At 46.9% G+C, this 23,620-nt stretch overlaps 1 protein-coding gene across 1 annotated transcript in view; it reads right to left on the bottom strand.

Moving 5' to 3' along the window:
- CACNG2 (calcium voltage-gated channel auxiliary subunit gamma 2) overlaps positions 1–23,123 on the bottom strand; it is a 105,502-nt gene extending 82,379 nt beyond the window's left edge. Inside the window, exon 1 of the mRNA XM_006207042.3 lies at positions 22,056–23,123. Coding sequence (XP_006207104.1) covers positions 22,056–22,266 — 211 coding nt within the window. The 5' untranslated portion in view covers positions 22,267–23,123. The remainder of the gene's footprint in view (positions 1–22,055) is intronic.
- Between the last annotated feature and the right edge of the window lie 497 nt (positions 23,124–23,620).

Here is a 23,620-nt window from a genome sequence, read left to right on the forward strand (position 1 = left end):
AATGAGAGCGCAGCTAATTAATAAAAGTACATTCCTTTTAGGTACAATTTAGAGTATTATTGTGGTTCGACTGCCCCATGATTGCATGGATTCAAACAAAGCCAGTGTGGAGGTTGCTAAAATGAACTTATTACTCAGCTTTTATTTACAAAATGTATTTTGAAGCACCAAGTCATGTGGTGATCATGCCATGATGATGCTGGTGGTTGGAGAGAAGAGGGAATTGGTGTTGGGTTTGTTGATGAGTGGAAACCCGAAGGGGAGGTGGGCTGCTCACCAGACATACGTCCCAGGTGGAATGAGGCCACATCAAGTTATGGAACTGTTACATTCCCAAACGCCAACCTAGCTTGCAAAGTACAGAAGAGTGAATTGCATCCTGTGCTGGTGGAGATTTAAGACACCTAATTCGGGGTAAGAGTAAGAAAACCTTACTTTGTCTAATGTTACATGAGGGGAGCCAGCAAGTTAATGGAATCGGGAGGTAATGACCACAACTCAGTTCAAGTTTTAACCCCTGTGTGATTCAAAGTTGCTTCCTCATTCTCCTCCACCTCTGATCTTAGAGAATCAGCCCACTTTCTAGATCACCTTCTAGACCTACCCTCTGTCCACACACATTCACACTTGACCCAGTTCCCCCTTCTATCCAAAGACTCGACCCAATTCTCGAGCCTTCTCCCCCACAGTTCTGACCCAATTCTCTCATCATTTCCACAAAGACGTGACCCAATTTGCCTCCATCCTTCCCCATGCACATGCGATAACGTTCCCCCTACACCTCCCCACACAACGGATCTGACCTAATTTCCGCCTCCATGCTAATCATTCACACCTGTTCCCCACCTTGCATCCCAATGGAGCGGAGCCAGAACCATTACCTCCTCATCCTGCACACAGGACACTAGCCCCTTCTCTAAAAGTGCTGAAGACCCAGCTTCACTTCTGCACGTCAACCTTCTCTCTGCTTGAGGACACTCACGGGGATGATGTGACTTGACCTGATTCTCCCACTCCACAAGCCCTACTCAGGCCACCCATCTCCTTGCCCCTGCTCTTCCCAAGGACACGCTGTTTGTGTCATTGCTGGAACGTCCAGCCCTCCGACACAGCCAACATTCCCAGTTAAAGTCTGCAGCACAACCCAGAGCGCGCAATTACCGTGGGACCTGGCATGGCCAGGGGAAACGGCACAGCTGCCTGTGACTTCATCTGATATGCAGTTATTAGGTTAGTCTTAAAGAAATGGTCTTGTTGACAGCATATCTGTCAGCACTTTGAATTTTCTTTTTCTATAAAAAATATGATGTGTGAATAGTTCCAGTGAAGTGGGGTGACTGACAGTCAGGGACTAAAGGTCTTTATTGGAAAGTGTGGAAAAGAACAAATAAATGCACCTGCCACTGAACACCCCCCTCGCCATGTCAGTAAGACTCCTGAAGAGGTTATAGGAGATGACTCTCCGTGGACTCCTCATTCTTGGCTGCTACCTAGTTAAAAAGTAAATATGCTTCAATTATCACAAATGATTTTTATTTATCCACTGGAACCAGACCACAATCATGTATGCATTTTATAAAAGCTGCTAAAGAGCCATCAGGTGACAAGGGCATTACGTACTATCAATTTTGGGCACTAATTTGGATGAATAACCTTGGGGCAGGGGCGACTGGTTGAGGGAAGACTGGAGAGGGCTTTTGTGCACTGCTCTAGTTTCCATAACTGTCCATTCATCCTGTCTAAATGTCCACTAACGCTTGATGCAGAAAGAGTCCATCACACTTTCTTTTTCTCTGAACTTGGTTGAGTTGGGGCGATACTTAGGGTGGAAGTAGGATTAGAAATAGTTGTTGTTTTAAAAAAATCTAGCATATTGATGGGAATAGGATTTTTCTTCTAAAATGAAGTCATGCAAGTTGAGAGGCTTTGGATACTGTGAAGAATGTTCCAAATGTTAGCCATTGTTACGAAGTCAATACCCAGTATCATCATAATCAGCACCACCATCTTCATGGCTACCTCTTCATCACTGTCACCATCAGCATCATCACTACCAGCTCCATCACCACCAGTTTCAACCCAATTAGTCACCTTCGGCATCACCACCACCGCCATCACCATCACCATCTTCATCACAACCTTCATTGTTACCACTACCGTTACCACCACTGTATGTGAACATCTCCGATCCTGATCTTCACCTCTTATATTCTTTCCCCCTGTCAACCTCTGTATTTGTAATTCTAGCCTTTATAAAGAATAAGAAAGAAAAATAGAAAAAATCGTTTCCTATTTTAAAAATTATTTTAAGAATGTTTATCTGTTTTCTTCATAAGTTCGAAGCTCAAGATCTGTCTCTCTCTTTCTCTCTCCCTCTCATTCTTTTTCTATTTTTGGTTGTATTTCTGTGACTCTTCCTTTTTTCTTTTTCTTCATTCTTCCAGCATCACTTGTAGTTGGTTTAGACCTCAGTCTAAAGTAACTGACACAGCACCTGAGAATATTGAAAATGCTTCCCGATGCCCTCATAAAGATACCAGACTCTTTCTGTTTGGAAACTGCAGGATGAAGAGCAACTAAATTATTTAATCTTTTGTGGGGAAAAAAGTACAATTCTTCATCTAGAGGGAATGTTTCTAAAATGAAAGAAGGCAGTAATCCAAATCTTTGATCAGCTTCTGGTACCTTAGCACCATGATGTGCACACTGGTGACATCCAGTGAAGGCCTGCTGAATTGAATTTGAGTGTCAGCTTTTGGACTGGAAAGGAATTAAATCCATAGCCCCTTGGGCCGCCTTTATTCTCAATCTCTTTTTGGGTCATATCCCTAATCTCTCCCACTTCTTCCTTTCGTCTTTTAGCAAAATTCATGACCCAGATGCTGAAGCAAAATTGACCATTTGGAATCCATTGGGTTGATAGGGTTTAAATTCAAACTCCACCAAATTAGCCTGAAAAAAAATCACTTAACTTCTTCTGGTTTTAGTTTTCTCATCTTTGTCACAGTAATCACAGCCACACAGGAAATGTTGTGGAAATTGAGTGAAATAAGGTATATACAGTAGCCCCCAAAGTGGCCAGCCCATGGTAGATGTGTGCTCGGCACATGCATGTTTCGTGTGGAATGTCACTTCCTCCTCTCTCCATGGTGTGTATTTCTGGTACAGCCAAAGCATGGGCTTTGGCTCTTGGGGCTCAATTCTCCCTCTACCACCAACTTATCTTTACAGTGCTCAGCCCATAGGGGAAGCTGATCATTGAATTAGGGGAATGTGACACAGGCAGGCCAGCAGGCAGTGCTCCCAGGTGAATTTGCTGCCCCTTTACTCACTGCAGGAGCCCTACGACACAGCCCATCTCCACGGATGGGGATGTTCCCCATGGCTTGGTGATGCTTAGAGAAGAAAGTCCCAGGCTAGAGTAAAGAGGGCAAAGAGGGAGTGTTAAACCTGACTTTCACCTCTGCACCTGTTAACTGTGTGAATCTGGGCAATTAATCTTTCATCGGCTACATGGAGCTCCTAAAGCAGATTCTACATGTTGGTCTGAGGATAAAATAAAAACATTTGGGTGCTCAAATAGGTGTTGCTTTTCTCCTTTCCTTCCCTCTCTATCCTCTCTTTTTGAAGACTTCCTTTGTATGCATTTCCTCTTCTTCCCAGGTTCTGTGATAACAGATTTTGAGAAATGCTGGTGGCTCACACATGGCTTGTATGCAACCTGCAGTCGTTAGGAGACTGGCCACTAAAAAATCCAATAAGTGATAAATGTTTGATTACATAAATCAGGACAACCACACAATGATTGGGGATCATTAAACTGTGAGATCCAATGAAGCCAAAATAATAATTGCATTGAAAGTGGACAGATACACCCTCTGATTTGTTTGAAAATACTACCCTAGTTTATCATTGATGCTCAATCATGCAATTATTAAAAAGAAGACCTCCAAAGTGACAATACTAATAATGGTGATAAATCTTCCCGACATGGAGGGCTCTCATTTTGTTTTAATTGAAGGGAAGCTATGAAAGTGTTTTCCCTCATTTGAAAAAAAATCTTCCTTTTTTCTCAGACCATCTGTCTGGCTATTAAAATCCCATCAGCTTCATTGCGAGAACACTTACTTCCCCCACGCCTGCCATCCCAAAGGGGGCTCTTAGAGCCAACTAGTCCATGATCGCTCAGGCCCCTCCGAAGGGGAGGCATGCTGCTCCCGACTCTTTCTTTGAGGCCTCCTGCCTTTCTTTCCTGGTCTCTCCATTCACGGTTGCACAGACCCTGTGATTCATTTCCAGGCCCTCACATTAATGCCCAGAAATTAGTTTATATCTTTAATAAATGTGTTACTTCATTCAACTGTTTAAGAAATCACTGTCTCTTCTCAGTAGTCTAAGCTCTAAAGAGACAGTGCTGGATCTTCCTGATAAACAGGCTCGGGGTGAAGTTCAACACTTCAAGTTCAGAGCGTGCTTCCTAGGTGAGGGGCGTGAAGCCCACCAAACAAAGTGATTGAGTCAGGACCAAAGGTAAGGAAGGAGATACTGGTGTTCCCTGCTCTGACCCCACATCTGGGTTCCTGACCCTTGAGACTCTTCTGATCACATTATTTCAAACCCATCCTATATGCTCCCAAATCCTTTCTGCCACTGCTGTCATGAGACAGTTATCATTGTTATTAAAAGGTTGAATTTCCTCTTCCCTGCTACCCCCGGTCACAATCATTACTGAGAAATCTCATAGTGCCTCTTCACACGAGGGGCAAATCCCTCTATGTTTAAAAGACTCTAGCATAAAGAAAGAAATCCCTTCACCTCTGGTAGATGCAGAGGGAAGAGCTAATTCCTCTCACTCTGGTGGTCTTGTGGGGGGCATCTCCTGAAGACCCTGCAGGAAGACAAAGGGAAGACCCACTAGCTCAAGCCAGCGTGTCAACAAGGGAAGCGAGTTCATGGCCCCTCTCTCTGTGGACTGTAACCCGCACCACTCTCCTTTCTAGAGGGAAAAATGGGTCAAATTGTAACAAAGAGCTAAGGGTTCCTGATGCCACCGAACGGCTCTTGTAGTTCAAGCAATTTCTAAGGATTGGCCTCTGACCTTCTCTTCGCTTTCCATCATACTGCCCCTTTATCATCTAAAGAAAAAAGCTGATGAGTAATGGGGATGGATGGACACTCGTCTCTCCCTCTTTCAAAGCCGGTGGAAGGTTGATTAGTCACAATGTGCTCTTGCAAAGTGAGTGGTGGGCTATTTTGGTATCCGAGATGAACTTAGTTGGTATAGGGGTGAACACTTAAACAAATTTAATCTGAGTATTTTTAATGTGTGTCACAAATGTAACTAGAGCATTAAACCAGGGATTCCTTAGATATTATTGCTTAGGATGAAGCTAAAATTGAGATCGATTTAAAAATAGGTGTTTGATTAATAACAATATAGGTGGTAACTGGATATGGCAAAAATAATGCAGGTGGTACCCAAAATACTGAAGGATGGGGAATCTTGATTTAAAACAACATCAATCATCTTTTGAGCCCCTATTCTGTGTGCAAATCCCTTATGCAGATTATTTTAACTTTTATAACACATTGCTTGCTCAGCATTATTATTCGTGTTGCAGACAAGAAATGGCCTTTCAGTGAGATTAGCCACCCTGCCTGAGGTTCCAGGGCTAATCAGGATTCAAACCCAGGCCCGTCTGATGCCCAAACAGGGCTCTTTCTGCTGGATCCTGCTGCTGAATCCATCTGGGAAGAAACTAGGGCAGGAAGTGGTTGGGTTCTAAGGAAAATCTATGGTCCTGGGCTGCTCCAGTGTGTGGTCCTGTCATCTGGTCTGGAATTTTAGCCTGAGCCCTGGCCACAGGGTCTGTGGCTTCATCATTCACTCCACAAGTATTTATGCCCTGCCCGGTGGTTCTCTCTGCTCTCCGAGTCTCAGCGAGTTCTCCTTCTGCAGTGTTTCTGGAGCTGGAAAGGGTGTCTGTCCCTGCCTGGGGAGAGGCAGGCCCCTCCCCGCTTTCTGTGCTGCTCCCCTTCCCTCTGACCAGCTGTCCTGGACTCTCTGGCCCCCATGTTCCATCTGCTCCAAGAGCAGACAGACCTCCGTGCCCAGGTCACCTCTGCCCATCCTTTCCATGCTCTCGCCCCTCCCCCATCAACCTCGTTGTGCTGAGCTTCTGCCTCCCATCATCCCTCCCGTCCCTGTCTCCTCCTCTCCCTTGGCTTGAAAAGCCACTGACTTAGGCATGGGGTGGGGGGTGGGTTCCTTTTCCCCTACATCAATCCCTCTTTCCCTCACATCAGCTGCCCCACCCATTCTGTCTCTGGTCACGTCCTTGTAGCCCTGGCACCAGGTACCATGGCCGCGGAGGTCTGTTGGGAAGCCTGAAAGGCACAGTGCTCTCAAGCTGGAGGGGAAGCCCTTTGAAACAGACCTTCCGGGTTCTCATGTTCTCCTGTGAACTCGGTCCCTGGGGGAGGGGCTCGCTATTCCAGGACTGAAGGCGGGAGAGTCGCCTCTTCTCTGAGCTGCTACTTCTATGGCAAGCCAAGACTCCAATTTATTCCTCCCTCCATCTGTCCTTCTATCCTTTCTTCCTGTCCTCGTTTTCTTCCTTTTTTCATGGAAAGATTTTTCTGAGAGCCCACCATGTGCCAGACACTGCCTTAGCTGCTTCATTGCAACTGGTCAATCCCCCATTTCTCAACCAAGTGCCTGTGTGTGCCAGGCACCACGCCAGGCAAGGGGCACAGAGGCCAACCTGACACCGTCATGTTTCAGGACCCTTACTGTCTGGTTGGGGGAACAAGGACTTGAAAACAGAGAGGTATGGGAGAGTACACAGATCTCTGTGCATGTCTGAACTGGCAGGGGAGCAAATGCTGGCCAGTGGTGCTCCTTTGGCATTGCAGTCCGTGGGAAAAAGGCGAGGGTTGCCACGTGGCTTCTGGCTTTGATCAGCCCCCATCCCTCCCTTCACTGTATCAGAATGAAAACTGGAATGCCAAGATGATAGAAACTGTTTCCTGCCACAACCCACCCCAGATATAAATCTCTAAGTAGAATCTCCTGGTCATACAGAAAATCCCAAAGGGGAAAATAATCTCCATTTTTCAGCACTATTTGGGAATTCTCTTTTGCCAAATCCCACTGCCCTTTCATGGGACTTTGTGGGACAGATAGAGAAGCCCAGAGCTTATCCAATGGTGCAAGCAGGGATGTAAGCTGGGAGGAAGAAGGATGAAGAGATTCTGGAGTGAAGTTGGCCAGGCCTCCTAAACATGGGGTTGCATCTGCCCTGAAGAGGTAGCAGCAGAGTGTGCGGTCCAGAGGGGACTGTTGGTGCACTGGAACGGCCAGATCCCTTCAGTTGCACAAGCATCACTCACCTCCTATGTTGTGCCAGGCACTGTGTGAGGTGCTGGAAGCTAAATGCTAGACTGGGACCAAGGTATGTGGGCTCTAGACCCAGCACTGTTGCAAGCTGGCTCCATGGTGCCAGGTCCCTTCCCTCTCTGGACCTCACGTTCTTGGATTATAAGGTGAAGGTCTGGACCAGGTGAGGTTCCTGGATACATCTCTAGTTGCCTTCCTTCTTTCCTTCCCTTGTAGCAATAGAATCTCTCATTTTTTACCAAGCAGGTGTCTATCTGGAATAACAGTTATGTTTCCAGACTTCCTTCTAGCTAATATGTGGTCACATGACAAACTTCTGGCCAATGAGACCGAAGCAAAAATGTTGTGCAATATCTTCCAGGAAACCTCCTTAAGAGCCATGCAACAGGTGCCTTTTGCCTTTGTGTCTTTGTGCCATTCTCCACCTTGATGCATGGAGCGTGAAGGCAGTGGCTGGAGCTCTGGCAGCCACTTTGTACTGTGAGGTCAAAGGCCACACTCTACAGATGGTGGGGCAGGTTGCTGGTAGGAGCCTGAACTGCTAACCAGTTTGTGGAGCCTCCAGACCAGCCTTATATTTCATGTCTCCAGATTAGTCTACTTGAGAGAGAATAAACTTTTTGTTGAATAAGCCACTGTTAATTTTTTTTTTCCTGTTGCTTATAGTCAAATCTAATCCTGATATAAGCTCTAAAATCCCTTCCAGGGAAAAGATTCTAAGCTTGTGACAGTAGGGGAGTTCTTTAAGCACTCATTCCCTGTGCTTGACAGAATAGTGACCTGCCAAAGATGTACAGGTTCCAATTCCTGTAACCTGTGAATATGTTTCATATAGTAAGAGGCAATCAAAGTTGCATACGGAATTAAAGGTGCTAATCAGCTGACCTTAACATAGATAATCCTGGATTACCCAGGAGTCCCTATAGTCACAAAAGTCCTTAGAAATGGAGGAGGGAGGCAGAAGAATCAGCATCAGAGGATTGCAGCATGAGAAAGACTCGGTCTGACTTTGTTGGGTTTGAAGATGGAGGAAGGGGCCACTGACCAAGGAATGTGGGCGGCCTCTAGAAGCTGGATAAGGCATGGAAACAGCTTTTCCCTTAGAGCCCCCAGAAGGAACAGAGCCCTGCTGACACCTTGATTCTAGCCCACAGAGACCTATTCCAGACTTCTGACCTACAGAACTGTAAGACAATAAGTCTGTGTCATTTTCGGCCACTAATTTGTGATCATTTGTTACAGCAGCGAATGCACGTGTGGAATGCCGGAAATGAATACACAGCCCCTGGTTTCTTACTAGCAAAGTGACACCATACTACCCCCACGTTATACAGTGCTATGTGGCTTGAGGAAGGTGACACATGAGTGGTCCCTAGGACGGGCCCAACACACAGGAGACTTTCAAACACATTAGTTCTTAGGGAAAATCATCCCTTCCTCTTACACCTCTAGTCAATCACCTTTAGCCATTAATGCCAATATTAGCTGAAATACACTGATATGAAGTGCGCAGGGCTGAAATGATGGCTTTTCCAAATTCAGGCACTCTGAATTTACTCGGTGCCTAGGAGGAAGGTGGTCATCATCTTCTTAGAGTTGAGGAAACAGGGCCAGTCTGCCAGTGGCAGAGGTAGGATTTAGCTCCGTGTTCATCAGAGCCCACTGCTCCAAAGGCTTGCTTCTCAAAGTGTGGTATCAGCCCCACCTGAGAACCAGAAACACAGATCTGCCCCAACTTGGACCTCCACATCAGCATCTGCAGTTCAGCAAGATAGATCCCTAAGGGATCAGTGTGCACACCGAAATTTGAGAAGTACTGCTTTAGACCCAGAAGTGCTCCGTTCTCTCCTTGCCCTTACTCTTTAAGAGGAAGCCTCAGTTGATTTAATTTCTTTCATCTGCTTTGGGCCTTTCTCCTCTGTTCTATTTGGCAAACTCCTGTTCATCCTCCAAAACCCACTGCAGAGGGCACTTCCTTAGGACCCCTTCCCCACCTCCCCAAATAGAGTTGCTCTTTTGTCTGGCCCTGACACAGACCTTCACAGTGCCTGAGATCACTGGTAATGATCTCAGTACATGCCTGTCCCTTCTATGCCTCAATCTTTTTCAGAGCAGGGATATGTCTTCTGTCATCCAATCAACATTGACTAAGCACCTCGTAGGTGCCAGGTGCTGATCTTAGTCCTGGGCTTTGGAGTAAATAGGGCTGAAAAGGGTCCTGGTTTCATAGACCTTATATTCTGGTTGGAAGAGAAATAATATATACTGTAGGCAAATTCAGGGAACGTAAACTGTGAGGAAGAAAATAAAATAGACAAGAGAGACTGGGAACACGTTGGGTACTGTTAGCGGAGGGGATCAGGCAGATCACCCCCCATAGGAGCTGACTTGTTTCTGTGCCTCACGAATTAACACGGGGCCCAACATATCAAACATACAAAAACTGTCAGATTGGATCAGATCTGACACCCAGATCAAACTGCGTGTCTTTAAGTTCACGTCCTTTCAGAGATATTGCTAGGCATTTTTTTTTTCCTACCAAGAAACTCGTGAAATTCCCTTCTTCTCTATGAAGTCTCCTTTAATAGGAGGTAAAAATTTTAAGTGGCGAATCTCACCTTCTCCAGAAATACCCCCACCTCTCTCTCTCTGGCTAGCACAAACAACGTAGACTGTCTCCCTGGCGTCTGCCATTTAGTTATTGAATAAAGCCCACCACGTGATCGGCACAACAGGGTGCACTTTCCGAACTGGGGTCAAGGTCAGAAAATGTCAGCCTCGGAAAAAAAGAAGCTGTGAGGGTGGCACAAAAAGGGCAAGAGCCTCTCATTTTAAAAGTAACAACTTACCCTAGAAATGCTGAGTAAAAGGGAGTAGATGAGGATCGCCTTCCACCTGAACCTTATCAGCAAGCACTGCCCGGAATGCTGAACGTTGATGCATTTATTTCCAGATGCATGGCTTTATTCACTCTGTGAGCTGCGCCGCTCCGCCTGGGCTGGTGGTGTTTTGCTTACGTTTTCAGCCCTCAGAAGACAAAGACTCTGCCTGTAATTTGCCATTGGCAGAGAGGAGCGTTTGCAAACTCGGATGCCTACAGAGGCCAGGGGAAGGCCAGAGGAGCCCAGCAGCCTCAAAAGACACTCGGGAGCTTTGGAGACTTCCCAAGCCAGAAGGGGGCCCAGGGTTACAAAAATCTGACATTTTTTTCCCCCAAGGGAAGCCAAAGACAGGGCTTTTATAGGAAAATTCTCAATTTGTAGAACATTTGAGCACCAAACATAACTCGCTTGCAGGTCCCCGTGGGCAACTGTTGGTATGATCAGTAGTACCCCCCCCCCCCCCCGGTAATAACAGCGCCTGACATTTACTGAGTTTTTATTACGGACCGGCATCTTGCTAAGCACTTTGCACGGAGCATCGTACTAAAATATCACAATCAATTCATGTGTGAGATACACTTTCCCCCATTTACACCCAGAGAAATCAACTTAGAAAGGTGAAACTCCTTGTCCAAAGCCACAAAGCTGGTAAGGCATCAAGGGGTGGGGGTGGGGGGGCGGGATTTGAACCCTGTCTGTCCGATGCCAGAGCTGACCCGAACTCCAGGCCTGGTTAGAACATGCTCATTTTCATTATGATGATGCTGGGGAAAATCTGAAATTAAGTATGCATCATAATCTCATGCAAAGTTTTTTTCCCTACATTCATTCATTCAACAGTGACTGAGCACCTACTATGTGCCAAGCACTGGGCAAAGCTCTGGAGACACAGGTGTGGCATCACTCTATCCAAGATTAAAGGCAGCATCTTCTTCCTGCAAATTTCTCCTGTTTGACCTGTCTCAGTGGAGGTCACTCACCGTCACTCCTTACTCGACACAAGCAACCATCCCAGGTCCTGTGGACCCTCTGATGTCTGTTCTTCTGCTTGACAGCCCCATTGCCCCTGCCCTGGCTCAGCTGTCTCATCACTCGTTGGTCTCTGCGATCATCTCCTTCCTGGACTCCCTGCTCTGTCCTCCTCTTCTTCCCATCTCAACTTCACACGGCTTCCTGAGCCATCCTCCTAAAATGCAAACCTGATCCTATCATTTCCTTCTCAAAATTCTCCTCTTTGGCTTCTTTATATGTGAACGATCTCTGTCTAATTTCATTCCTCAGTATTCATACCTTCCCTTACCTCTCCTCCCACACCTGGTCCTCCAGCAATACTAGAACCCTTCTGTGGTCCCCCAAACACCCCGTGCCCTCTCACACCTCTTTCTGGAACAACCTCTCCACCCCTGTGTGTGCTTGCCTGTGTCCCCATCGCTCCTAGAGGGCAGGGTCCCAGAGCCTAGGGCGGTCACTGGTGCACAGCAGTAACTGAGTACATTTTGTTGAAGAAATGGACCAGGGAACTCGTGGTCTGGAGGTGGAGGCAGAAATGGAAACAGGCAACAGAGAAGATGGAAGATGCTGTGTTGGAGGCATGCATAGATGCTGTGGAAGGAAAGAGGGAGGAAACAGGGTGGGAGGTGGCAGAACTGTTAGGGGAAGTGACAACTTAGCTGAGTCCTGAAGACAAGTGGAATGCGGTTGGGGTGGACCTCTAGGCAGACGGCCAGGGAGAGGGAATCTCATGTCTTTACGTCCTCCCCCCCACAAACTGCAAAGAGAGGGCTGCTCATGCACACTGAGGCATCCTTCTGTTTTCAAAGCCAAAGGGAAAACCTGACAACCCCTCCACTTTTCCCTACTCTGCCTTGAGTAAAGACCATATCCTAATTTAAGCTTCAAAGTTTGGAATTCTTAATCATGCACAGAGTACAAACAGCACTTTCTGCTCAGCCTTGTCTTCAACTTCTCAAAGAAATGTATTTATAGATTTGGGGGCCAAGGGGAAGGTGTAAATATAATTCACATAATAGAAGGTTGTGCTCAGGTTTTGGGGTTGGACAGGCTTGAATCAGAATCCCAGCTCTGCCACTTGCTGTGTGACCTTGGGTAAGTTGCTTAACTTCTCTGAGCCTCTTAAGATGAAGATAATGGGTATCACGGCACATACCTTCAAAATTGTGAAGATTAAATAAGAGCTAATCTCTTGAAAGCATCTAAACAATGCTCAGCTCAAAGGAAAGCCTCAATGAGTGAATTGTTATTATTATTGTTCTTATTGGTGTTAATGCCAGAATAGTCGTTTTTCAAAATAACCTTTGCAAAATACGTTGGAGGAAAATTCAGGAACAGAGTTCTGTCTTAGGGAAAAGTCAAGAAGTATAAATAAGACGACTTGTGCAGACAGAGATCCAGGTTGAGGGAAAAACATGGCAGAAAAGAATGAATGACTTTACACAGAGAAAGTGAGAGAGGAGAGCATGGGGACAAAGCTGGGACAAAGAAAGGTCTAGGGTTCAGGAACAGCCAGTCGTCAGTAACTTTTGCCCCAAGGCAAGGCCAGGGAGAGGCTGGCCCTGGGATGTGTAAACTGCACGGTGAACGCAGCAGCAAAGCAAGGTGCTGATCCCTTAGCAACCATACACCTGGGATCTCGTACCTAATCCTTTGCATCCTTGTGAGCAGCTGGAAGACTCCCCAAAGTCAAGGAAGTTCAGGGAAGAGTGAATAAATACAGTGTCAATAAGGAAAAAGGGGAGGCAGCTCCTCAGAGGCTGACCCAGGGCTAAGTCAGTACCTCCGGGCCAGGCGATAACGTACAAGGATTTGGATTGCGAGCAAAGGGGACAGCTGCCCAGGAGGGAACAGGCTCGCGGCGGCTTATCAGCTTCCTGAAGCTTTGTGGCAAAGCTGTGGCCCAGGAGGCACCCAGAGAGCATCCCAGATTGCGGGGTGTTAGGGAAACCCCAGCCTCTTCTCAAGTGTCTTTCTGCTGCAGTTCCAGCCAAACCTGAGAGGGACAATGGATCAAGAGGAAGCTTGGAGTTTTTGTTGAAAAGCCCACCTCCCTGCCTCCCCAGCTGGGACTTCCTTGAGGGCAGGCATCATTTCCCTAGTCATTTACTCAACATTTAGCTCCTAAGCACACTTTCATTGCTAAGGCCAACACAGCCTCTGGCCTCTACTCATGGTCTCCTAGCCGGACACAGATCATAAACAAGTAAAAAGAAAAAAGTCAATGTTAAAATGTTAGAGAAGGAAATAAAATTGGATAATGGGACAGGAGGCTACTTTAGACAGGCTGGTCAGGAAGGCTCCCCCCTCACACCTTCCCACTTAAGTCTCACCCACTCCGATCACATCCATTAGGGTCTCTGAACATCCAGTGATCTCACTAGTGGGCAAAGCCAGTTGCGACCCTCCACTGCTTACCACTTCTACAGGCCTCCCTTTTTTTCCATGCTGAAACACAAACTGTCCTGTGAGCCATTTCTGTCCCTTTGGAATCACATCTCCACTGCCTCCCACACTGTGCCTTCCCTGTCTTCTACCTTCCAGCCACACTGAACCATTGGCATGGCCGCTCGGGCATCTATGTTTCTGCACATGTTGTTCCTTCTGTCTGAAGTGCGCTTCCTCTCCCTAACTTGCTCACTCCTACACATCCTTCAGAACCCCATCTTCCCTGGCATCCCCTCCTCCCCCGTCTCTGTGCTCCCAGAATCCCCTGTGCTTCTGATTCATGCTGTGCCATCATCATCGTCTGTTCACTGGTATGTTTTCTCTACTAGACTAGAGGTTTCTTGAGGAGAGACTGAGATTTTGACTCTCTTAGACTCTCACACAGCACCTGGCAAGTAGTCGGGGAAGAGCTGTGGAACAAAGATCAACTATCACCCTTTTCCTCATCAAGAAAAGCGCTCATAAGACCACATGCTTCTCTGTGCTGCTTCCTGAGTTATGGGACAGGCACTACTGCACAATGAGAAATTCCCTGGGCTCTCTCAGCACCTCGCCTGCATTTCTCTCTGCCAGCAAGACAGCTTACCATCTTCCTTTGATTCTGAGGCATATGTTTTAAGTTTCAAAGGTTTCTGAAATTACAGTGTTTTACAGCTGATGTGTACATTAAATTTGTGTTCCCCTCCCTTGAAAGCTCTTCAAGGAGATAGTTCATTTTTGTAATTGTTGGCGTCAGAACTAAGAGAAGATGAAACTGGGAGATGAGAGCCCTTTAGATACCTAGGAGAAAGGGCCAGGACTCTGGCGAGGTCATAGAGCTCACTGACGATTCCATAACAGGCATTTCTTGGCCTTGGGAGCACAGTTCGCATCTCTCTATTCTCATTCCTATTTTCAAAAAACCTGGTGGATTTGACTGAGCCTCATTCTAATTCCAGCTCAAATCCTTGATGATCCTAACTGATTGTAAGAGCCGCCTGGAATCTCTCTAAGTTTGTGGCAGGGTGATAAGGAGAGATGGCAGCAGGCGATGTCAGGTGTCTTGCATGGAGTGGAGTCATTTTGTGAGATGCCTGTTCTTTGGGATTCCCTGCTGGGACTCACCTGGACAGTCCTGAGGGAGGGTGAGGCTTATTCACCACTGCCTCCCGATGTTTAGTGCAGGATTGGCACCAATCGTCAACACCTCCACTGAATTTTGTTGATTGGAGCTAAACCAATCTATTTCCTCCCTTCTCTGCACTGTCATGGTAAGTCTTGAGGCCCAAGTGACCACCAGTCTCAGATCTGGGAGGAAGTAGGAAGAGCACGACAAAGAAGAAAAGGGGAGTGCCCCTAGGGGCAGGCGTTATCAGGTCCATTAGATAGATGAGGCACAGAGACAGAATTAACCAGCTCAAGGTCACACAGCTTATAAGAAAGAAGCCAGAAGTCAAAGAAGAAAACTTTATCAAGACTAACAAAGTCCACACCTTTGAGTCCTAACTACTTCTGCTTCAGCCTCCATCCAGCATCATCCCCCCACCAGGTATTCCCCCAATCTGGGTCCTCCGGCCACCCTGGCCTCCTCCCATTACTTGCCCCTTCTCTTCCACACTGGCCTCTGCGCCTGCTGCCCTCCAACCTAGAATGTTCCTTCTTCTTCTGTTTACCCAGTTTACTTCTACGCATGCTTCAGATACCTCTTCACCTCTCACCTCCTCAGGGAAGCCTTCTCTGATTAGAATGGCCTTAGTATCATAAACTCACAGTCCCATGTGACCGGCCTTGAGTCTTATAATAGTTATAACTTATGTATACTTTGGAGAACGCTTTGAAGTAGGATCTGTCTTCCCCAGAATGCTCTAGGGACCCTGAAGGCAGTGACCCTGAAGGAAGCGACTTCCTACCACGACCCCAATCCTTGGCCCAGCACCTGGCACGTTGCAGGGACTCATCAAAGATTTAACAAACAAAATAAACAAGTGATGGAATTGCTTGATCTGTGGCTATAAACTAATCTGGAAACTAAAAATGCATATTTCATCTGAATAAGGGTTTTGGGGCCAAAATACTTATATATATATAATATTAATATTATATATATATATATATATATATATATAAATATATATAAAATATATATATTTATGGCTAAATAGAACCAATGAATTTTGAACCATTTATAAAATCTCTTGCATTATCAGTCAGGTTACATACCTCCTCCTCCCCCACTGACCTGAAAGCGAACACTCATGGGAAGCTGTCCCCGAGGAGCTTTGTGACAGACGCTCTGGATGATGTGGAGAGAGGAAAGCATGGCCAGGATCTATTTAGAGGACGTTCACCCCCCAGCGCCTCCTTCTCAGCGTTTATTTTCTTTTCGATCACTTTCTTTTTTGATTATCCTTCTTTGTTATTGTCCCTTGTGTGTCGAAACTCTCTCACTCCCCTTTCTCTCCTTCCCTGTCTCCCTCTTCTCTCTTTTCTCTGTGTTGAGTCCATTATTTATTTTTTGGAATGTCAGGGGGAAAAAAAAGATGCTTCTGCCACCATTGCTTATGGTCTGTAATTTAAAAATAATCCTTTGATGATACGAAGGGCCGACCGTTTTTCAGTGCCTTCCCTGTAGTGGACAGCGGTGGGCTTGTTCATTTGCTAATGAAGGTGGGTTAACATGTTGCATCATCATAATTGCAGTGGCTACAGCAATGGGCAGAACAGACAAAAATCCCTACCCTCATGGGGCTGACAGTCTAGTGGTGCAGACAGGCAACGAACAGCATAAGTAAATTTCTAAATTTCATAGTGTGCTAAAAGGTGGGAAGTACTATGTAAAAAAAGAAAGAAAAGAAAAACAAACCAAAAGGATGTATGAGGGGTATGGGGTAGGGCTGTTGACTGTAATTTCAAACCTGATGGTCACGAAAGAAGATGACAGACACGCATTGGTTTAATCCCTAAGCCACCAGCCACCCTGTGAGAAGGCTGTTACACTTCCTTTTGTAGAAAGGGTAACTGAGGCTTGGAGAGGTTAAGTAAATTGCCCCAACTCACACAACTCATAAGGCTGCAGTGCTTGAAGCAAACCCAGGTCTGGGTGGCTGCAAAATTCTTTCAACTGGACCACACATCACAAAGCTGCATCTGAAAACTTCCATGACTTCAGGGGACATAAATTTGCTATTTTCTGAAAAATGCTTGCAAACATAAACCTCACGGGTTATTTACACGGAGGACACTTTCAAAATGGAAGGACAAAACCAAGGAGGAGTATGGAAGGTCTGGCCTGAAGTTCAATGTTGCATTCCCTCGGCCTCATGGGACTGAGGGGATTATGACAGAGTTGTCACCCTGCAAGGTGCGGGCGGCTGGAGGGAGTGGCAGTTTGGGGAGCCAAGTGGGTCAGAACTCAGGTGTCTGGGTATGCTTGGGCTGGGCGCTCAGTGGGGACATTCAGTGGGATCGCAGACAGAATAGAATCCGTGCTGGCTGTGAATATGAACACAAGACTGCAGAAGACCAGAGTCTGTACATAGAGCCTTCTGGAAGTTGGCAGGGTAGAACAAGAGGCCTGGATTCAAGTTCTGGCTCTGCCACCTTCTGCCCATGTGGCCTTGGCATCACACCTGGTGCCCCAGTCTGCTTACCTGTCAAGGGAGGGGCAGGAGGGCAGTACAAATGGGCTGTGGCTTGCAGGGCTGGTTCCTCATTAAAGGAATCAGGTTTGTCTTATAAGGTGAGAAGGGTTAGGAATGTGGGGCCTGGCTCTCTGGAAAACTGCTGATCAGAACCTAAGATCCTGGGCAAATTTCTCGAGGTCCTGGGAACTTGGTGGGGAAGTTTAGTGAACAATTCTGGGGAAGGTTTCAGGGAAGCTAAACAGGGATGGTCCATGATGCCTGCTCTCTGCCCAAAGTGTCTGTTCTGATGAGTGTTAAGATCAAACTAGACTTTGGCATACTATAAAAGCTGAAGAGGGAAGAAAATCAATGGGTTATTTTTTTCCTTCCCTGTAGAGGCTGAGTGTACTGATAATTTTTCTTTAGCTGATTAGGAGCTGGGCAACCCAATAACTGACTCCTTTTGAATTCTCTTATTTTGTAATACTGAATTCATGACTCATTATTATTCTTTTAAAAGAGAAGTTCCAGGAAGAACAAACAAATCATCCTGACTTCCTCATCCCTTTCTCTCCGTCTCTGGATTACTTGGTTGCCGCATGCCCTTATGATCTTTGAATTCATTTCAATAACTTTAAGAATTTCTGAATCATCCAATTGATTAATATTTTTTATGCACCTACTGTATGTAACGTACCTAAAGAGAGTCAAATTATCTTGGAGATTATGGAGAGATACGTGCATGTTATGAAGGTCCATTAATAACTTCCAAACTCAGCTCATCCACGCTTAAAGGAAAGAGTGTCCGGGAAAGACAGTGGGCATTCCTAAAATAAAAGATATCTAATTTCCTTCTGCAGAACAAGAGAGCCATGGCTGAACCCAGCATGGTGCACTCGCCACCTTGCAGGTCAAGCAAAGGCTTTGCAATTGGGAACTTGGGAAAGATAGTTCAGGAAGATTGAGACGCTTCTGACTTAAAGAGAATAGGGTTGGAGAATGGATGGCAGAGCCACTGTGAGTAAGCAGCATGTGGAGGGGAAGAGAGGAGAAGCCAGGAAGGCAGAAGAGCTTAGGAATTCTGCAGAAGGACTTGAACAGTCTAGACAGAGAAAGATGACTGCTTTGCCTCACAGCGAGGAAAGGGGTGAGAGAGGGAGAGAGGAGGCTGCGTTTCTGCTATGGACCATGTTGTACTGCTGCTGGCTCCTCCCCTGCAGGGCTGGGAGTCCTCTGGGGGAGGCATGGAGCCCAGACAGTGGGCAGGAGAGGGCAGGAGAGAATAAACACAAAGAGTGAATTTTTTGCTGCCCCTGGAGACAATGATTCCTTTCGGTGACAACAGAGGTTAATATCCTGAGCAGCAAGCCAGTGCGTGGCCCAGAGACACCATGCTTGGAAAAGCCGTTTTAGTGTCCTGTTGAAGATTTTATTGAACTCTTCCCTGAAAGGGCCAATTCATCTTCGCATTTGGAGGCTCTTAAAGCAGCTTTCCTGAAAAGTTCAAGAACTTCTCCTATCGCTCTCCACCTCCCTGTATCCATGTGCAGACCATCTCCCACCCCCTCAAATCCCATTAAGGGCACTCATTTGCTAGGAGTTTCAAGTTCACACACAGAGACACTACTGCTGTTTACTCTGCAGAGGGGGAAAAATGTTGTGGTTTCTTCCTGATTCCCCTCCCCTCCCTGCTGTGTCTCCCACTAACAGGTGGTCCTGTACCTGCTCATTCCTCAGCAGGTGAATTCATTCCAAAGGAAGCGGCCAGAGAGGCAAGGAAATATTTTCTGATTCTTACTTTTTATCAAGAAGTGAATGAAAAAAATCATCTCAGGATACAAAAAGCCCTAATGCAACCCAGAGAGCCAAAGGGATCATAAGAAGACAGGGCTGTTTTTCACCTGGAGTCATTAGCAGCATCCTGGGGAGAAGATTTGAAATCTGTTCACAACTTTTTGGGTACGGGGAGGGAACACAAGAAACAGGTAGTGGGGGAACTTCTATGAAAGTCTAGTTTCTCGCAAAAAATTCGTAGTTTGGGGGATCCTGACAACTTGATTTCTGTAAAAGCCGACCCTATTCTGAATGCTCGAAAAAGCCAGCACACAAGCGCCCCACAAGAACCATCTACACCAACCTTTGGGAATTAGTGCACTTGCAGTCTTTGGAAATCAGGGCAAGTCTTTGAAAATGTGTGGCTTAAAACCTTCAAACCACTTCCTAAGTGATGAAGGCCCAGTCTCCTAAAGGGGTCCCAGGCCTATAAAACCCCATACAGACAGAGGCTTTGGAAATTAAAGGTCAGATTGAACTGGGGCCCTGAGTACCCACCCTTCCTACCCGGGCCTTGGTTGCAAGTGGAAAAGGAATAGCAATTCTGAAGGGAAGCTGGCCCGGCCCCCTCACCCCCTCTGCTTTCCCATTGCCTGGAGGGCCCAATCCTGGGGAGAGGAGCCAAACCCAGGGCTCCTGTGCACATCACACAATTCTTGGGAAGTGCTGCAATTCCAATCCTTTTAGGGATGATTCAGGGAGCAAGAGTTGGGGTTGCGACTTGGAGAGAGAGGTGAATGGGGTGGGCAGCACATTTGGGAATGTAGATGCCAAGCAGAATTTTAATGAACATACTTAAGACTTTTAATGCACAAGTGATCCAAAGCTACCTCTAGTCCTCTTGCCTTCCGGGAATTATAAAATGTTTAAAAGATCACAGTGTTAAGAATTTGCAAATAAAACCCTGATAAGAAAGTAATTTATACCAACTCACCAATTTCTGGGAATATTTCTCCTAAAACCATGTTCTGTCTTTCCTCTAATCTCTTGGCTGCCTATCTCCATCTGTCTAACTAAAATCCGAGGAAGGTAAATTGCTACTATGATCATTTCCCCAGAGCGATCCTCATTCACTTTGCTTTTCTTCTCTTTTGGAATAAAAGTCTGCCATCAATGTTTAATTAAATGGAAGTCTTTCCACTGTGAATGACAAGCTGCATGAAAGGCTCTTCATTTTTTAAAAGAGCGGTATGTTTAAAACAGTGCCTATTAATTTCCCGATATTGATTCTCTGGCTGGGGAAGAGCATATAGTATTCAGCATAGAGCTCCTCTGCAGACTATGTTCAAGGCAGCAGTTTGGATTGAGAAAGGGCACCAAATGCAGTATGCGTCAAATAGACCATCGCTCAATGAAGTCACTTAGCTATTCAAAACATGTTCAGCCATCACTCAACCATTTGCACCAAGAATGTTGGGAGCGGGGGCACGGAATTGGTGCCCTTTCCCAGACGTAACCATTTCCCAAAGAGTGGCTTTTGCTCAGTTTGGGTTAGACCCTGGGGCCACATCAGTCCTCCTACTCCCATCATCTTCCTTCTGTTTCCCTCTCTTCTCTTTCATCTCCTGGCTTCAACCCCCTGCATCACCATCCCATGTTGAGCTTAACAAACAATCCTGCAGTCCCCGCTCCCCGACGCTGCCTCAAACGGCCTCCGTATTGGTTCGTATCAGAAGCATAGAGCATAAGCATTTCTTTCCACACAGAAACATGTAAATCTGTGCGTCTTTCTATGGGTGGCTGTGGCTTGTACACACAGACATAGCCTCTCAAATGCAGTCCCTCATATTAAAGTCTGTTGCTAAATGCAGGTTGTATGACGTGCAGGAGTTGTTTTATTTTCTTCCCCTGTGCTTATTAATGTGTTTCAGAAGCACATGCTTTCATTTCGTACCCTGATCTCCCAGCCTTTACACCGTGGGGACCTCTTTGCCTACAGCACATGCACAGGCACACATGTCCCAATGATCCTGCAAGATCAAGGCAGACAGCTGACACCCCCGCCCCACTGCTCCCCCCTGTCCTCCCTCAGCCTCCCAAGCCCTCGCCTCCCTCCCGGTCTCCCTGCACAATGTCTGATTCCCAAGCTGGCTGCAGTGCTGACTCTACTCGCTTCTGGATAACAGACATGTCACTCTGCGTGGAAGTGAATTGGTTCTCAGCCTAACCTGCCAGTGAATTGCTGTTTATTAGAACTTGGGCTTGTTTCCTGTGAGAGACGTACGTATTTTTAGACTTTGTAAACGTTAAAACACACATACACAGACGCAGCCGGTCGCTTCGAATGAATGATATGTGTGGCTCATAGACATTACGAAATGCTCTTGAACTCAACTTGCGATCCTGGAATAATTAGGATTTACCAAATAAGGTTTCTTAGAAACAACAGATTTTTTTGAAAGGAAATTTGCAGATGATGCTGTGTCTGGGACTTCTGGGGAGTAAAGGGAGGAGGAGGGAAAAGGGAGAGCATTTTGGAATTCTTCATTACGAAAAGAGAAGCAGAGTTGAGAGATGAAATTATTTTTTACCCCCTCATAGATGGCAATGCTACTTCAAAAGGCAAATCCTAATGATTCCAAAGCAGGTGGAGCACATTTGACTTTTAAAGACAATCTCTTGTTGTCTTGATCATATCAGAGATTATTCCAATGAAGAGGTTTGGGGGAAGGGGGGTGGTAGAGGCTTGAGAGTTGAGTATGGTTTTTGCTTATTGATTTTCTTTCTTCTGAAACTAACCCAACCAGCCTTGATCTGTGGTGGAAGGAGTGAAGTAAGAAAATGGTGGAATGTAAAGGGGACTTATTTGGAGGAGGGTGGGGAGGGGGAGTGAGAAGGGGAGGGGGGGTGGAGAAGGGGAGGAGATGGGAAATCAAATACCTTCCAGGCAGCAGGTTCTCCATAATCCAGAATGGGTCATAACTTCCTCGTTCTTTTTGCTGGTTTCATTCTCACTGACACTTTTGGTCTTGCAAACCCCTCTGGAGTAGAGCCAATAGTCGGTTCCCACAGCTATGGTCATCAGACTGAAGGCAGCGAAAGCACCAACGGTGGTTAAAAGCATTTGAACACCTCGATCAAACAGCCCCATAATTCTTCATTATATAAACACCCAACCGACTTCTGGTTCTCGGGAGAGTGTGTGTGAGGGTGCGAGTACTAAAGCAAAAAATAAAAATAAAAATAATTCCACTACTAATATAATGGCTATATGTGTGAATAGAGAATATGGAGAGATATAAAAAAAGGAGGTAAGAAAGCTCACGGAAAAGAGTGTAAATTATAAAGATCACACGGGAAGAGAGGCTTGCCTTTTGAGATCAGAAACTGTTCCAGCTGCAGTGATTTTAAAAAAAAGGAAAAAATAAAAAGACACCCCCCCACCCCCCCCAAGTGAGATGCCTTAATCTCTTTTCCTAAAATTCTGGTCTCCAGTTTCCATATGTGATAGCTAATTTGGAGATGGCTTCCACAGTGAACCAGGGAACAGCCGCATTCTCAACACAATCTCTCATGGTCGGGACCTAGACAGTTAGAGATTGTAAAAGCCGAGATGCAACCTTCCGTCTTCGCTCTCGGCTCTGCGGCCTGCGCCATGAAAATCCTTTGCTCCGCCAGTTCTCTTCCTTGGGAGGTCTCTGGCGCTTTCGTTTCAGACCAGACTTCCCAGTATTCTGTAAGCCCTTGATGTCAGTTGAACAGGTGCGGGGGTCTCGCCTTCCATGGTTTTGCCCCGGCAGCGGCAGCGGCGGCAGCAGGGCGGGCAGGCGCGGCGGCGGCGGCGGCGGCGGCGGCGGCGGCGGCAGGACGAGCAGCGGCGGCGGTTATTGTTGTTGGTGGCTGTGGTAGTGTTGGCGAAGTGGGGGAGGGAGGGGGTTTCTCCCGGAGAATCGAGGCGGGTTTCCCTCCCCCTATCTGCAAAGCTCCTGGAAACAAGGGAGCCGGCGTCTTGCTGCAGGATGGGCCGCCCGCCTGCCCCCCCCCCAACTCCCTGCCGGCTCGGCCCCCGGCGGAGGCGCTCCCACCTACTGCATTACCGGGTGGTGCTGAACTGGACAGCTCCCTGCGCCGCCCGCTTCGCGCGCTCCCCGGCTCCCGGGGCGGCCCGCCAGGAGGGGGGCGCGGGCCAGAGTCCTCCCTCCCTTCGGGGGCAGCAAGGCCAGGGCGGAGCACGGGCTGCCTTTCCTCTTTTTACCCCTCTCCCAAATCCTAAAATGAGCGCTCTTCTGGGCTCCCGGAGCTTAGAGGAAGGCGTAGCTAGAGATAGCTCCGCTCCCTCTCCCTCTCTCACACTCGCTCCCCATCCCTCCCCCCTCGGTGTTTCTTCCAGCTCAGCCTCCTTCTCATTCCATCTCTACGTGCCCAGAGCTTCAAATACAACCCTCCCATCACAATCAGACGGGCACAAAACTTCAACCAGCCGTTTCCTTGCCTGGAAGCCGTGA

The sequence above is a fragment of the Vicugna pacos genome, chromosome 12, assembly GCF_048564905.1.
Source record: "Vicugna pacos chromosome 12, VicPac4, whole genome shotgun sequence".
Classification (NCBI taxonomy): Eukaryota; Metazoa; Chordata; class Mammalia; order Artiodactyla; family Camelidae; genus Vicugna; species Vicugna pacos.